This window comes from Camponotus vicinus, unplaced genomic scaffold (genome assembly GCF_025532165.1).
Source record: "Camponotus vicinus isolate PSW18456_S1 unplaced genomic scaffold, iyCamVici1.0 SCAF_1, whole genome shotgun sequence".
Taxonomy (NCBI): domain Eukaryota; kingdom Metazoa; phylum Arthropoda; class Insecta; order Hymenoptera; family Formicidae; genus Camponotus; species Camponotus vicinus.
In genome coordinates this window covers 24,057,953-24,076,505 of record NW_028141945.1, presented here as the reverse complement: position 1 = coordinate 24,076,505, position 18,553 = coordinate 24,057,953, and the positions used below count along the sequence as shown (strand labels likewise).

Genomic DNA, 18,553 nt, shown 5'->3' with positions numbered 1-18,553 from the left:
GACTTCCTATCTTACAATTACAAGCATGTTTCGAGCTTTTAGGCAAAATGTGCAAATATGATACTCGTCCCCTTCGCAAATTAGAAACCAAATCCAACCCTCTAATAGCCCCGCTCGATTATCAAGTCTCTCAGGGGGAGGAGGATGAGACCCAAAGTAACGCGCGCGTGTTATCCTGTTTTAATACCTAAACGCCGTTACGATCGCTTATTTCCGGTGCGTGCCGTTTTATTATTGCAAAACTTTTGGCCCGGGTGTGCAGCTGAAGCTCCGCCTGGGGTCAATCTAAAGGGGGTAGTAAATGGCGGCGATTGGCCAGTGATATAGATGCGTCGCACCCGGCGACCCAATCGCGTCGTCGCACCGGGATGCGCCGTGATGTACAAGTCAACTTGGTTGCCAGCGACGCCGACGCCGACGCCGACGCCGTCGCCGCCACCGTCGGCAGCGGCGGCGGCGACGACGACGACGACGACGACGTCAGGCGACGTCGACGACGTTCTCCGTCGCGTACCCCGCGCTACTGTCACCCAATCCGCTCGTAATTGCGTCTGGACTTAATTATTGGTGAGTGCCGCGAGTACCTCTGTCGCTCGTTTTCCTGGTTTTCTCGGTTACTTTCTTGAAGCATTAAAAAAAATTGCGAGTGCCAGAGATTCCATTTTGCTCGCGAGCAAAATGGGGAACGTGACCTTTCGAACGGGATGGAACGAGACTTGGTAGAAATCTACCTAAGTGTACCTTTGTTAATATAATTTCTCTCTTCTGTGATAAGAGACGTTCGGAGATTATTTCGAGAGTATGAGTGACAATCGCGAAGTGATGATAATTTTAAATTCCGAAAATGTGTTTTTAAACTTCTTAATTTTTATTTTTAGTCGCCATTCATTTTTTATTTTAATTTTTAGTCGTCACCCATTTTTAATTTTAATTTTTAATCGTCATCCATTTTTAATTTTAATTTTTAATCGTCATCCATTTTATTTAAACTTCTTAATTTTAGTTTTCGTCATCCATTTTTAATTTGAACAGGAATTTCGGGAAAGATTCTGTGATTCTGAAACCAAGAAAAGTGATGATAAAATTGTTTATCTTATGTTACCTTTTTCTCTGAGGGAATAATTGGATAGTTCGATGGTTCTTCTTACAACATGTTTATTTTAAGTGAAAATTTTTATTTCAGGCAAGACAGATCGCGAAGAGTAGTGGTCTTGTTCGTATTCAGTTTTCAAAAGTGATCCATGTCTGATACATATGTGTTTTCTTTCATGATGTGAGAAGGGTGAAATTGCGAGAGAATTTGATAAAAAATTTCAGTGGCGTCGATTATGTGAATTTTTAGATACGTGAAATTTATCATGCGAGTATATTAACATTTGATGTGTATCCCTCACATTTCGAACTTGAATTACACGAGATTGCCCGAGGCTGCGAGAGATTTCAGTCAGCTCATTTGCGCCATTCTTCCGCCGATTAGCTGCAAATTGAGTTTCTGCTTTAATTGAGATTCTCTCTGAATATCGCGTAGTAGAGAATACTTTCATTAGCACTATTTATCATCATTTATTCGTGAGTAAATGAGCTTTACCTTTATCCCGCAACGATTATTTGATTGATATTCATAAAAAAATATACATGTACATGGAAAATCTCAAATAAAAAAATATAAACATGGAAAAAATAATAAAAGGAAGAATAATATTATAAAGTTTCTCACACGTAGCCTTTTTATCAAAAACTTTACATCTCGGTTCTGTTCTTTAAACAAAATTTTATTATTATTTAAAAAGTATTATTTAATTATATTTAAATTATTATTCAAGTCCGTCTTCCGAAAATTTCGGGAGATATCAGAAGTCTTGATTCAGAATACGAGAAACATTTGTCGAATATCGCTCAATGTCCATTAAGTTGAGTCAGCATACTCGTCCCATACTTGTCAATCTCCACCCCGATTCGTTAACACGCACTGTGCATTTTGTGCCTTTTGTCTGTCACGTGCCGTTTTAATATCCAGAGAGCCATTGTCCTCCGATGCGCCTCTTTACGATCGGCGCAGCACCCTCGTAACGATTTTTGCAGGCTCCGTCGTGCAATGATGACGATGATGCGACGAGACTATTTCAATCATAGACTGAAAGCGCTAAATAATAATAAAAAATGCCAAAAGCTAACTTTTGAATGTAAATTGTGAAAAAAAAATATATATCGAAAAGTTAAAAATATAAAAATAAAAAATAAAAATGTAACAATATTGATTGCAAATAAAATACAAAATTTTGGCACGTTGTAAGGAAAATATAAAGTGCAAAAATTTATACTGTTGTGCACATCTGCAGCTTCATCCTAAATTATTTTATTTGATTTCACACCTCGAGAGAATCGCCAAAACTTGTATTTATTATATATTTTTCAACGCACTAATATATCTTGATGAAGGATAAATTTGATTAAGATTTTATATTTTAAGCGGCGAGATATATGCGGCCTAGGACGGACTCTAAGTGAAAAATATGATCTTGGTGTACGGCCGGCGAAACGTTTCTTCTCACAGTTTTCTACCCTCCGAAGATGCTCCCTCGAGAGTTCGGGGATTAGGGGTGGAGAGACTGCCACTCAAAATAAACAGTCCTACCCGAGAGTTCCCCTCGCTGTGTGTCGTTCTATAGAGATGCTATATATAGATATACTCCAGACTTTCTTCCAAAAGGAGCTGTGGGTGACCGAAATACGGAGCAAAAGCTATTTCTGATAACATGGGAAACATGCATTTCTCTTTCTAAAATTATACGTTTGCAAAATTTGTAATTTTAATATCATTTTGAGAAATTTGTGTGGCATCTAATTTATGTGACGATGTTCCGATACAGTTGAATTATTTAATACATTTTGTTTGTAAAGTCAGTGCGTGAATTATTGATTTTTTTTTCATAAAATTATATACGAGACAACTGTTTTATAGATGTTATACTTTGTATTCTGCAGGGGCTGCCGATTAACATCGTGATTATACGAAACCCCAGAGCAACCCCAATAATTGGAAAATGTCCGGATTCGCAGCGGCGGGTCTCGTAGCCTTTGACTCCTTTAAGACGAAAGCGTCGCAGAAATTATCCGGGTAACATATATATATATTTATATATGCGCATATATATATTTATACACAGAAAAAAATAAGTGTCAAATCAAAACTTATATACTTAAACTAACGCGTTCATTGTTTCGTATATACGCGACAATTTATAATCTTCTTAGAAGAATTTAATAATTTTAAATTTCAACAATATTATAGTCTTATTTTAATATTGTAATTGTCACCTCAAGAATATATAATTATTTAATTCTACTTTAAGAAAATTATAATCTTTGATTTAAAAATGTTATTTTCTATCCAACATTGTTTCTTTTCCATTCAAGAAAATTAAATCTTAAATCATAAGAATATATTTTTCTCGATTAAACTATATAAAATGGCTTCATTCAAGTAAGCAATTATTCAAGCAATTATATTTTTCTTTAATTAACGCAATATAATCTCATTTAAAGATTTCCATGTTAAAACTAAATATATTTTCAAAACAAAAATGTCCTTTTTTCTGTGCACAGAAAAGAAATAAGTGTCAAATCAAAACTTATATACTTAGACTAACGCGTTCATTGTTTCGTATATACGCGACAATTTATAATCTTCTTAGAAGAATTTAATGATTTTAAATTTCAACAATATTATTTTAATATTGTAATTGTCACCTCAAGAATATATAATTATTTAATTCTACTTTAAGAAAATTATAATCTTTGATTTAAAAATGTTATTTTCTATCCAACATTGTTTCTTTTCCATTCAAGAAAATTAAATCTTAAATCATAAGAATATATTTTTCTCGATTAAACTATATAAAATATATAAACTTCATTCAAGTAAGCAATTATTCAAGCAATTATATTTTTCTTTAATTAACGCAATATAATTTCATTTAAAGATTTCCATATTAAAACTAAATATATTTTCAAAACAAGAATGTCCTTTTTTCTGTGTAGAATTTTAATAAATTAAAATTTTATGCCTTATGATTTTGACATGATACAAAAATAATTATTGCAAAATTACGTTGGACAATTATTTTTAATTTATACATAATAGCTTTCAATTATGTTTTTTATATTGTGCACGCAATTTTAATTGTGAAAACAAATGGTTTTGAAAACGGTAAAAGTTATTTAAAAAATCTAATGCAATAAGATAAACTCTTTTGAACGAATTCTTGCTTCTCTGTAGATTTAGAAGGAATAAAACCGGTTACGAGGAGTTCGAAGGCCCGCACGAGGGTAGCAAGGACAATAGGGGGTTCGAGGATGAGAGAGAATACAGTAGACATGCCTCGTTCGAGTCACTTCCGGAACCGGAGAGACCACCATTACGTCATATTGATACATATTGTATGCCGGAATGTCCGTGTCTTTCCAAGAGATACACTATCGCGACGCTGGCTTGCATGGGTAAATCGACAATAAATTACAAGATAATTCGTTATTATTAAAATCATCTTCCAAAAAAATTTAAATTTCTTTTCACGATAAATTAAAAATTAAAAGAAAATACAGTACGAGTGGATTTTCCTGCGAATGACTTTTTGCGGGAAGTAAAAGAAAATATTTAGCGTTATCGCGAATAAGAAGAGTAAAATTTTCGTTTTTTTTACATCTTTAAGAGAAAGTTAATTTCCGAAATGATATCTTATTTTTTATCTTAATTAATCGTGTTTTCAGGATTCATTATTTCGTTTGGCATGAGATGTAACATGGGGATGGCCAAGTTGGTGATGAAAAATACCACGGAGGGAAACAGCAGTATCAAATTTAATTGGACAATCGGCATGGAAAGCGCCCTCGATTCGTCCTTCTTCTGGGGTTACCTGGTGACGCAGGTGCCCGGTGGCTTCTTCGCGTCGTTATATCCCGCGAACAGGATATTCGGCGCCGCCATCGCGATATCTTCCTTCTTGAATCTGCTGGTGCCCGGCGCACTGAATGTGGATCCTATCGTCGACATGATCGTGCAAGTGTTTAAGGGACTGGTCGAGGTGAGCATCTAAAAAATTGAACCCGAGAATAAGAATTAAAAATAAGAAAATGTTCTATAATATAAGAAATATTTTGTTTTCGCGTGTAAAATCTGGAATTAATTATCTTAGCAATCCCACGATTAAGGATCGATTTTTTACATCGACAAAATTGAACTTGTTTAATTTCTTACACGTGATTCAATAACATTGCATTTGCTTCAATCAGATATTTATTTTTTTTTAGAATTAAAGCAAGAGATAAAGAATTAATAAAATTATGATGAAAAAAAAGTCACAAATTATACTATAAATTTTTAAATTCACTCTCAATCCTACAGTCGCACTTTTATTTTTCGCTTTTGTTTAATTTCTTACACGTGATTCAATAACATTGCACTTGCTTCAATCAGATATTTATTTTTTTTTAGAATTAAAGCAAGAGATAAAGAATTAATAAAATTATGATAAAAAAAGTCACAAATTATACTATAAATTTTTAAATTCACTCTCAATCCTACAGTCGCACTTTTATTTTTCGCAGGGTGTCACGTATCCGGCGTGCCATGGTATTTGGAAATACTGGGCGCCACCTTTGGAGAGATCACGTCTGGCCACGTTAGCGTTTTGCGGATCGTACGCCGCGATGGTGATAGGTATGCCGCTTTCCGGATACCTGAGTGCCTGGTTTGGCTGGACGGCGTCGTTTTACTTTTACGGTAAACAAGCATCAGCCTCATATTCACCACAGACGCATAAGATTCGTCGATATTTTTTGCAAATTAGTTATTGTATAGACTCCTAGAAGGACAGTTGATGAAAAATACAAAATTTTTCGTTTCACGCAACAAATTATAGGCGTCTGCGGCCTAATTTGGTACGGTTTCTGGTTGTGGCTGGCGTTCGAGAAGCCGGCGAAACACCCGTGCATCTCGGCTCGGGAGTTACGCTACATCGAGGACTCGCTCGGTCAGGGACAAACGCACCTGCCCGTACCTACCCTGTCGACGACGCCTTGGCGAAAGTTTTTCACCTCCATGCCCGTATACGCCATCATCGTCGCCAATTTCTGCAGATCGTGGAACTTCTATCTGCTGGTGCTCTTTCAACCGCGTTTCATGCACGAATCCTTCGGGATGCCGCTCGTCGAGGTCAGTAACATATGTACATATTCCTATAATAATTTTCAAGTATGTCTAATAATTTATAAATATAATTTTTATTTTTATTGGAATTTAAAATATTATTTTTTTTCGATATACTAATCACTTTGTTTCATGACAGACTGGAGTGATCGGGTCGCTTCCTCATCTGTTGATGACGATTATTGTACCATGCGGCGGTTTGTTGGCGGATTATATCCGTAAACGTGGCATCATGACGACGACGAATGTCAGGAAGGTTTTCAATTGCGGTGGCTTCGGAATGGAGGCGCTCTTCTTCTTGGTGGTGGCACACGCGACGACGTCCGAGAATGGAACCGCGGCTACGGTCGCCCTCGCGATCGGCGTCGCGTGCAGCGGTTTCGCCATTTCCGGCTTCAACGTCAATCATCTGGACATCGCGCCCAGATACGCCAGCATCCTGATGGGCATGTCCAACGGGATCGGCACCATCGCTGGTCTCTTGGTTCCTTTCTTCGTGGACAACATCACGGAGAAGAAGGTACGAAAAGGAAGCAATTTTTCGATCGTAAATATATTCGCTGGTACAAATCTGTGAAAAAAGGAAAATTACAAATTTTAAAAATGTGTTTAACCCCTTCATAGTCCAGCGAAAAGAAACTTTCCGTGCCAAAAGTGTGTTGAAGAAAAAAGTTTTTAAAATTGCATGAATACGTCAGCATAAATATTATTGAGGTCGCCGAATCCGAATCTGAAGCCAGAATTACAAAATTTAAAATGGTGAATCCAATATGGCGGATCAAAATTCAAAATAATTTTGGATTTCAATAAAAATGTGTATCATTTTTGGGATTGCAAAATCCAAACCTAATATCAGATTTTCCAAATTGAAAATGGCAAATCCAATATGGCGGACCAGAGTTCGAACAAATAGTTGACATACATAAAGGTTGTATATTTCTCTCTTCAATTATTTTTAAATCCCGCTCTCTGCCGAACCCAGAGTCACGAATCGAGGACGTGGCGGTTATTGACTCCGTTTTTTTATTTTTTTTATTTCTTGAAAACTGGTATACGTTTCCACTTCTGTGCAAACAGCTTGATTTGATAATTCGTGACTCTGGATTCAGCAGATAGCGGGATTTATAAGTAATTGAAGAAAAAAGTGTACATCTTTTATGTATGGCAACTATTTGTTCTGGTCCGCCATATTAAATTTGCAATTTTTAATTTGGAAAATCTGATATTAGATTCGAATTCGGCGACCCCAAAAACGATAAGAAACCCATTTTTATTCAAACCCAAAATTATTTTGAATTTTGATCCGCCATTTTGAAGTTCGAAATTCTGATTTCAGATTCGAATTCAGCGACCTCAGAAACCTTAAAATACTCAAGGACAATCAAATCGTAACAGTAATAACATGTTTTTTTCAAGATGCCCCTATAGGGGCCATGAAGCAAAAGTGGCACGAATTTTTTTGGCCCCTATAGGGGTCTCTGACAGTGAAGGGGTTAAATAACACAAATTGAAATTTCGAAAATGAAGGAGTAATTTCGATTTTGAATAATTTTTTATGATTACAAAAGAAAAAAAAAGAAAAAAATATTCTGCGCAGGACGCGCACAGTTGGCGAAACGTTTTCATCATAGCAGCGTGCGTTCACTTCTTCGGAGTGACGTTTTACGCGATTTTCTGCTCCGGCGAGTTGCAACCCTGGGCCGATCCCACACTAGAGGAACAGAAGGCCTGGAATCAGATGGACGAGTTCGGACAGACGAAACCGCCCGTGCCACCTCCGCCGAAAACCATGCAATCTGAATTTATAGTAAGTGCGTCAACAATTATTCCCAAGGGGGATATTTAACATCGTTATAGAACATAACTTTTTAAAACGTCGAGTTGATGCAATTTTTAAAGAAATGTCAAAATTGTGATGCAATTATTTTTCAAATTGTCTTACTTTCACTTATGTTTACAAACTATGACGTCGATATCGTCTAAGATTTTCAAGATTTTTTAAGATTCAAAATTTTTTTATCTTGTTTAAAAATAAAGATATTTATTTCGCGAAAAATACACGCGACAATTTCCTTCCAGAAACAACCATCCCGGGACGGAGTCGGCGATGACTGGAACACTTACGAGCAACCGGCGCCTGAGAATCACTTGTACATGCAACAGGACAATAAGGCCCCCGTGATAAGCTACGGTTCGACGGAGACCCACAGTAACAATCCGTTTCACTCGACGAATCCGTTCGCCAGCGACGTTAGCGCGTCTCTTGTGCAGCCACCGGCAACGGACAACTATGCGCACGACGTCGTGCACAATCAGCAGTGGAATTGAGAATGGTCGGCCTCCGGATAGAGCGATCGGATACGAGAAGAGTAGACTGCGTTCTCCTGAGGTTGTAGGTCATACGTTATCATTAGCCATCAATCTGCCGGTTCCTCGGACATACTGCGTTTTCATTTTACCGGAACTCGCGAAAGTGAAGCCTGCAAAGATCGCAGATTCGCGATTTTGTTTTCCTTGAGAGAAAAATGTTGTCGAACCTATTTTATTTTCCTTCTCAAGGAAAATAAAGCGGAAGTTTACAATAATTTAAAATATTATATAACAATAAAAACATCTCGTTCTCGTTTAATAATTCAAAGAAAATGAGATATTATAATAAATATAATTTAATTTTAATTAGAACTATATTTGATATTAATTATAGACTAACAAATCTCGCAGTATGTCTGAGGATCGCATATATAAATAAAGTTTCAATGGTTTGGTGATTTTATGAATCGCAAGGTGCAGATAGTTAAATGTTAAAATGCACATTCCTAAGTTTCTCGGTAAAAAAAAACCACGAATTTTCTGTTGAACGTAATATCTAAGAGTGCAGAGAATGATGCTATAAATGATCACACAAGTAATTCCCAACAACACGAGAGGGATTTTATCTCGGCTACGTCAAATTAACGTAAAATTAACGAGATTTACCGATAAATAATTTGCTATTTTATAAACTTTATTAGAGATATGTGCAATATTATTTATAATATTTCGCGATAAATGAGATAGAGATGAGTAGTCTAATGCGTGCCATTTTGAAAACGACAATAAGTCATTTGTTAGATGCCTAAAAATTGAATCTAAAGATATTTCTCTACTTCGAGTTTTTGCTAGAAAGGATCTTATATTTGCATTATTCGTCGGTCATCGTATGATTTCTTTAAAGTAAATTAAACGAGGAACAGCTGGTCGGAAGTTTAAAAATGCATCTTGTTGACATGTGCAATTAGCCGCGTTTATATTTTTCAGAAGAGACTGAAACGAATCGTCAAGGCAGGCTTTGCAAGTTGCAATAATTGAAAATGAGGTGAATGCATTAATTCTTTCATGAGATATTAGGTGGAAGAGAATGTTGTCCTAATCTATAGAAATCTATAGAAAGATTAGGATATCGATAGCCTAAAGAATTTTTTAAGTCGTAAAATTCTGAAGTGTGTTTTATTAGGATATACGATATTCGCGAGATACTTGCGAGTATCCTTTTTATAAAAAATATTAATGGCAATGACGTTACTTACATTAGCGACGAGATCGAGATATGTCCCAAACCGACAATGATTCAAACCGTTGCAGACAATAATTCTCCGTGGACAATAATTAACAGCAAGGTTTGAAAATAAAGGAATCGCGAGAGATCTCGAGACACACGACATGGCTCAATCGCTGAAACTTTTAGGTATTTCTTCCCCTCCGAATTTTTTCGTGATTTTCGATTAATTTATTTACGCGATGAAACATAGCAATAAAGAAGAGTTAAAGTTTACGCAAATCGATATAATAAACGGCGTATAAATCGTTTGTCGAAATTAAAATTATACGCAAAGACGCGCGACATCTTTACACACTTGGATATAGTACAATTGAATTGGGAATAAAATAATGGGATTATCCATACAGCATAGATATTTGAAGAAATTATCTTTGAATATTCATGTGGAATTGCAGTATCCAATACAACTCAACTCTCAGACATATAATATGTTGACTGTGAGTTAGACAAAGAAAATGTTTATGAGAACAATTAACACACTTAACAAAGATTCAGAAATCTGGATATTACGAGATATTTGAATATTGAAGAACTATCTACAAATATTCAAAATATTTATGGTGTATGGATATTACGTGTGCGAAGTTGGTGGGCATCGCAAAAGCGCGAGAAACCGCAAGGAGAAAGTGGAACTATTACTTAATTTTCCATTAATATTCGCCAGAAACAAAATGCGAATTATTTGAAAGATAGAAAAGTGGGACGATCGTAAACTTGACGAGTTGGCGCGATTACGTAAATCGGATTCTAAATTGATTATCTGGCGCGAGTTTTCTCAATATCCGAGTCAAATCTGGAAACATTCGCGTAGCAGCCTATAACTTGAAACGTATGAAAGTATTCGTAAGAAAGTGATAACGAAATGAAAGTATCATAAGAAAGTACCGATAAGCTATTAAGTAGACAAATCATGAAAGTGAATATACAAAATCAAAGTAAGATCGAAATATTTAGAAAAAAAAAAGAAGCAGTATATTATATATTGTCTAGGTGTATTTCGTATACATACGTATATTATACATACACATACACATACACACACATCTTTTACTCTATATAAATATATATATGTAGGCCCTTCGTGATCACACGTGTGAGCAATCAAAAGTAAAAATGGAGCACATACAAGGAAGCGGAATGAAAAGCATGTGGATGATAGGAAAAATTAGGTCTCGAAACGGCTAATTTTGATTATTCCATTTTTTTTTATACGCAGAATATTTAATGTTCAATACACGCGACGATAATCTTCTTGTAGAAAAATTAAATTATACTTTTTTAACAAAAATATCGAACTACAAACGGTTGAAAAATAAAATCTTGCATTGTGATCAAAGATTTTTTAAGAATCGCGAGTAATAAAGCCTTCGTCAATTAATTTTAGATGAATTTTGCTCTTACATAACTCAAATAATTAGCGTTAAAATTAGCAAAGAATAAGAGAAAGATTAAAAGAAATATTAAATTTTTATATATTTTTAATTATAAAAAAATTTGCAGAGAGAGAAAAATTATTTCAGTTCTTCAGCAAGAACATTTACATCTGCTTTTGAACACTCTGAAAAAAACATTCTTTAATCGTTACAAATAAACAGAAATAATTCTTTTTAATAACAAAAATTAGAACAAAGACCCAATTAACCGATTCGATCGCCTAATGTTGACTCCAATCTGATGTTCACGTTTATGAGTAAAGTATATGATACATGCTAATGTTACGGCGATGTGCAGTACAAGTATATTGGAGCGTGTGTATGTGAGCCTATGAATTGAATAGCTTAGAGTTTTTGTTTTTCCTTCCAAGGAATCCACAAAATTAGTCAATTTATGCGAGACCTTTTTAAAAATGCATACCGATATGATACGTATATGTGTCGACACTTATCGGTAAGTATCGTCTCGCATTCTCGTCGGCAAATAAGATTATATATAAATATGTCGTATGCGTTATTATGTTGTACGTTAATATTAATGTAATTATATATATATATATATATAAATCACACATGTGTCATAGATGTATATTACATACATTAATGACAATAATGTGTGTGTGATGATATATTTGAGAATGCTCGATTAGGAAAAAAAGAGAGAGAGAAAGAAGTATTGCAATTTATTACATTACGAAACATTAAAACATAAACTCGCGCTTCGAAGTATTGATTATCGGGCGCTTCACTATACGACAATAATACTTAAACTAAAGCCTGATGCACATGTTATAACAGCGCACCAGATTTAAAGTTTAATTATTTGTTTAGTCACGTGTGATTTTATTACATCGAATATTTGCGAGTTGGAGTGTTTAGAAATTTGCACGATCGGTGAACGGATTTCGACGGATTGCCAAGATAATAAAATTATTTTGCTACAATATTAGAGAAATAAAAATTGAGATACATGTTGAGCTCTCGATAGTTTCTCAGACATGAAAGAGAGAAGGAAAAATAAATTTTGACGAGTTAAAAATTGTCAAAAGTTTAATTTGCGGCAAGTCTTTTAAATTTTTCAAGTGCAATCTTACTTTAATAAATTCTTAACGTGAACACATTTCCAGGAAATTAAAAAATAGTTTCGAAATTCTTAAAATGAAAGATATTAACGAGAAAATAAATTCGTTTTATTACATTATATATCAGGAAAAAATAAAGATTATTTAATCGTTTTACGAGTTAATTAAAATTCTAAAAATTAATTCTAAAAGTTAATTCAATTTCTCTTTAAAAGTAATTTTAATTCGACAAAAAGTCTCGATGGGAAGAGAAGCCGTTTGAGTCTTTGATAGAGGAAGAACCTCGGCCGGTTCATCGCAAGTCACGACGAATTACCAAACACCCCGTGCACGCAACGGTAATAATCACACTTCGTGACATCACTGACAATGCGGGACGGATATATAATGACGAGTCACGATTAGAACGCTCGCATTAATGACAATACGAAAATGACGATGCCGCAACGCGCATTTTTTTCGCGTGGTACATCGACCGCGTGCGCCACGTTTTAAAAAAGGGGCACGCAGGATGATAGAAAGTCGGAAACACGCTTGCAACACGCTTGAAATTAATGATACGCGCGTGATAACTGTCATCTAAGCGTTGTGTACCATCTGCGTCACTCTTACGCCAGGGAAGAGAGAAACGATTCGTTGGCAGGCTGGGAAAAGAGCGGATCTGAAATGACAATCTGCTTGAAAACGAAATAAAAAAAGCAGGACACCGCTTTCCTCCAGCAAATGACCAGATGTGCGCCAAATGATTATCATAATCTTTCATACAAAGAGGAATAAAAAAAAGATATAAAGAATATACAAGGCATAAAATACAAAGATTCAATTTATTTTCTCGTATTTTTTTCCATGTCTCTCATATTTTTTTTTTTAAATTCGGCATTTCCGTTCTAGTCGTGACTCGTCCTGTGCGACAGATAATGTTACGTTAAGGACCTCTATACATATAGATATATTCATCATTATATGTATGATGTCGAAGTAGTGACTGGCCTAATGTTATTCACGACTTCATTCACCGAACCAGAAAGAATGGCTTTTTTCTGGGACTCGAGATATTATATCTATATAAAGCATAAAGTAATTATATATTACGAGAAACCTAGGATAAGTTCTAATGCTGTTCGAACAATAATACCGATACTGATACTTACGTATATACGTATAGCTCCAGTAATAATTTACGACAATAAAGAGATAAACACGGGGTGTGTACCGATGCCAGTAGTAGATGCAAATCATCATTTACTCAAAAAAAAAAATTCATTATCGATAATGTACATTACGAACGATCGTTGCGACTGCGAGGCTGTTGCTTACGTTAGGTGGATTAGCGGAGCTTTACTTTCGGCACACCCTGTACCGCTTTATGACGCGATTAGCTTTATATATACATATATATATATATATATATATATATACATATATACATATGTAATCGAGATTCATATTTGCTTTTTGCGAATTTCAATAGCGCGAGAAGAGCAAAAGGTAAGAGAAACTTAACTACAGAATATTCTTTGATTTTCGTTCGTGCGCGAAAGAGAGATTCGGAAATTATGATGCTTACTGTTGGGAGCACTTTTTCGAGTGCTCGAGATTGTATTTACATTTCCGCCTGTTTCCATATATTTTTGTAAAGGACTCGCATCCCATTTTTTATTGTATCACGAAAGTGACCAGCAGGGGAGAGAATAAGACGGGGAATTAATCTCGTATCATACAAAGATCAGGATTATCAAGTCCTTACGACAATACAAGAGACACATTATTTCGTGGAACGAGTAAAACGATGCATAATCGAATTGCGAAGATATAGGTACCGTTTTGATATCATATCTTTCTCCGATTCAGAATGGTAAGAATAATGTGCGTACAATTAATAAGGTTTCCACACTCTCAGTGCAATTTTTAATATCTTTTCTCGAACCAAAGACACGAGGAATATAAGGTAAAAAATTATAGACGAGGAATATAAAATAAAAAATTATATAAGGTGTTTTTTAATAAGTTCGAAAAATTTTAGGAGATGATTCTTTGTCGAAAATTAAAGGGGGTTTTTTATATAAACATATACTCCTACATCCCTCACTGTAGAGTTACACTCCTCCAAAAATGGAGGTAAAAATTAGGTTTTTAATTTTTGGGTTTTTAGGTTTTTATTATAATTTTGTTTTTGTTCCAATTTTTCCAACATTTATTCTAATTTTATTTTTATTTTAAAATTTAACTTCTCGTAATTCAAAACCTATGCTATGCTTAGCATCGTGCTGTGCACGATAACGTATTTTATTTTTTTTCTTGGAAGCTACTGATTTTATGAAAAAAATAAAAGAGATAAAAAAGTTTCTAAATAAATCAAACTTTTTAATGCATATTTTTAGATGATCATATTCCGACCCATTAAAAAGTTCTAATAAAAAATTGAATAGAGGTTGCTAGTTTCATCCCCTTGTACAATACAGGAAGCTGAAAAAAATATTAATAAATAACCTTTTTACTAGTAGAAAATATCCACCTTATTTCATTTCTTTAACTTGTTCCAAATTTGAAAAAAAAATAAAAACCCAATTTTTACCCTCATTTTTGGAGGAGTGTAACTCCACAGGGAGGGATGTAGGAGTATATATTTATATGAAAATCCCTCCCTTAATTTTCGACAGTCATCTCCTAAAATTTTTCTCACTTATTAAGAGACACCCTATATATGCAATATTTTACTATTTCACAGCCTTGGAACGCGAAATAATTTACGAGATATTTCATTATTGAAATCAACTTAAAATAAGTGCAATAGCTTCGTGAACTTAAACAAGGGGAGAAGATACATTATACTTATAATTCTGAAGAGAGACACAAGTATTCGACAGAATTTACGATACGGAACCACATCTCTATACACTTACATATTTATATACATAAATATACACACACAATATACTCTTATACGTGTATGTATATACCTTACGCAATACTTACAATGCTGTATACATACCGGCGTTCGTCGCGTATTTGTACATCCTCCGCGCGGCGTGTAATTAAAATAATACTAATTTGCGTATTTCTCGATTAAACGTGTTTACGAAAGTATATCAATTACTATATCGACAATAACGACGAAAGTTCGTGAAAGAATGAAAGTAATATATTGTAAGTACAATAAATAGACAAAGAGAATTTCAGAGAGAGATATATATTATATTAAATTGTAAAAATGACGCGAAATTCTCGCGAGATTCACACATGTTATTACATAGTCGTTAATTGAGATAATGTGATATACATTTATTCCTCCTTTAAAATATTTTTAATTAAAAAATATATAGTTAGTCAAACGTTTATATTTACTTTATGTATATACATGTACACATGTGTTTTGTTAAGGATATTTATTTTATTTCTCATTACTTGCGACGTTGTTATTCGATGTTTTCAGACGAAGCGAGAATTTCACGCCGAGAATATAGAAAGTATTAATCAATAAGTGTTATCATACTAAGCTTTTGATGGCTTGATATTATGGATTGAGTGTAGATTAGCAAATTTTCTCATTGTTACCATTTCCGTTTGTGGGAAACTCTCGTAGTTATATTCTCGATGCGCCTCGAGCGAGGATCCGAGGAGACTGTTTTGCGTCACGCGAAATACCTGTCATCGCTCTTTGTGCAAAAAATGCGATTGCGCGATAGTACAATTAAATTAGAAAGAGATTGAGTTGCGATATACACGAATAATTGCTTTGTGTAAGTTGCCTTTTATAATTGCTATCTTAATCGCCAGGGGTTCACTTTATTAAAAGCTTCATTTTCGCGAAGCGTTTGATTCTCGCGAAAAAGAGTTTATTTTCGTTGTTTTTTTTTCAGTATGTCTTGCTGGCTGAGAAATACTGCGCGTTGAAGCTTGATAGACAATAAAATAATGTTCATTATATTTACATTTGTTAAGAATTATCGATATGATTAGGATTACGTGTGAATCAAAAGAATCTGCTCTTCCTTCGCTGGAGCAAAACGCGAATTCAGCGTCAATAGCGCGCACACGATCGTGATTCACATCTTCGTGCGTTCAGAATTTTCCGCGATTTCCATAAGCCTTGATCGAGGAAGCCTTGATTAACGGATATTTAATTTAAATATTTAAATATTTAATAATCGATTCTCGGTGATATTTTCACTTGTTCGTCTGGAAGAAGCGACTCGGGGACTCGATTGAACCCCGGTTGATCTTGACGCAAGGTTTATGGAAAGGACGCATCTTAAATTTGGATGTTTAGAGAGACAAAAGCTGTACCAGAGACACGCGCGTTTTTTCCCCCGTCATTGTAAATCGCGAGAAAACGAAGTCGAGTCTAATATATCCTCGTCGTTTATGCTCTATATACTTTGTCCATTGTTATAATCTCGCCTCTTTACGAGAATAAAATTATATATATTCCGGAGATGTTTTCTAATAATCTTCCAAGCGAGAGGTGACGTAATGCGAACATGAAAAAAAAATCTATTTTGATCGTTTGTATTAGCGGGCTCGCTCTCTATTACTGTACGTGTAGTCGCATTATTAGAGATTATTGTTATCACACGCTGGTGCAATCTGGTTTGTTACTGATTATCGCAACGCTAATTATTATGTAAAATATGTATGTAATACTGTAATTTTCAGTGTATCATGTAATTAAAACGAGAGGCACATTCTGTCGATAAATTGACAATAAATCGTAAGCCAATCTTTTCAAAACTCGTTCCACCTGGATCTTTGAGCGAAGCGCAGAAGATAATAAATGTTTGCAGAAAATAATAAATGTGATGATTATTAAATATTCGCGATTTATTGCTATATCGTGTCAATGCCGAGGAAGTCGATCGACTTATAAATCGTATTCTCGAAGAGGAAAAGATACAAGGTAAGGACGCGAACCGCGGGCAAAAAACTGATATTATTATCGTAATCAAATCTCATCGATAATTATCGATCCTTAGACTCGAAGCTAATAAACATAGTATAGACATGTCCTCGTTCGCATTTGCATCTTCTTTCAACTTGTTGCGTTATCATATTTACATATAAATATACACGTGCGTATTGTCTTATTGTCGTGACGTTTATTTAATGAATTAAACTTAAATTAAGCACACAATCGCGCGTGATAGTTCCTTTTCTTCTCTTTTTTCTATATATTTAATTTATCCTGAAATATTATATACATACATTAGGATGTTAGACGAAAACAAATAGTTTGCGACAGTTGGAAGAGATAATATTGCGAGAGATCTTTCTCAATTGACCATAAGTAGAACGGTAATTTGTGTGCGACAATCGTTAAATAAACGCTTCGGAGTCTCATTTCTAGTTGCATAATGCTTTGTTTATGGTAACGTACCATTTTGTAGTTATGCACAGAGCATTTCCGCGAGGTACGTACGCGAAAATTAACTCTCTAATAATATCCCGTGAAACTAATCTATTACGCACGCGGAAGATGATTTCCTAATATGCCTGTAATCATTTGTGAAACATCGAGGATCATGTAGGGGTAAATCATTTCTCACAAAATGTTGCACTTTCATAAAATGCGACGAAATTTTTATTCTTTAAAAGAAATCGATATTTAATAATGCATTTCAATTTTAACATTTTTTAAAGAAAACAATAAAATATAATGGGATGACAACTCACAGTTTGTCCGGGCAAATGAATAAAAAAGTAGATATTAAGATATTCTTAATTGTAAAGAATAAATAAAATCATTTCGTAATTTTATTTTCTATAATTGAAAAGTAATAATGTATAGATATATAACTATTTTATTCGTTCACAAATGTATGCAATTGAAGATTTTTGAAATATTAAAATTTAACTTTTAGAATTGAGAATTAAAAAAATCAAGGCTCAATTTTAAATTACCGAAAATTGACAGGTGAAAAATGATTAAACGGTTACATTTCTTTAATTATTTACGAGATATAAAAATTAAAATAAATATAAATAAAATCATTTCGTAATTTTATTTTCTATAATTGAAAAGTAATAATGTATAGATATATAACTTTTTTATTCATTCACAAATGTATGCAATTGAAGATTTTTGAAATATTAAAATTTAACTTTTAGAATTGAGAATTAAAAAAATCAAGGCTCAATTTTAAATTACCGAAAATTGAGAGGTGAAAAATGATTAAACGGTTACATTTCTTTAATTATTTACGAGATATAAAAATTAAAATAAATATAAATAAAA

General features: G+C 34.2%; 1 protein-coding gene across 1 annotated transcript; it reads left to right on the top strand.

Moving 5' to 3' along the window:
* Window positions 1-467: 467 nt before the first annotated feature.
* Window positions 468-16,756, top strand: Vglut (Vesicular glutamate transporter). Its single transcript, XM_083078994.1, has 9 exons — window positions 468-567; window positions 2,986-3,118; window positions 4,280-4,500; window positions 4,771-5,084; window positions 5,608-5,782; window positions 5,922-6,214; window positions 6,348-6,728; window positions 7,806-8,015; window positions 8,288-16,756. The coding sequence occupies exons 2-9, from the start codon at window positions 3,045-3,047 to the stop codon at window positions 8,534-8,536; spliced, it is 1,917 nt and encodes a 638-aa protein (XP_082935120.1). The 5' UTR covers window positions 468-567; window positions 2,986-3,044; the 3' UTR covers window positions 8,537-16,756.
* The last annotated feature ends 1,797 nt before the right edge of the window (window positions 16,757-18,553 follow it).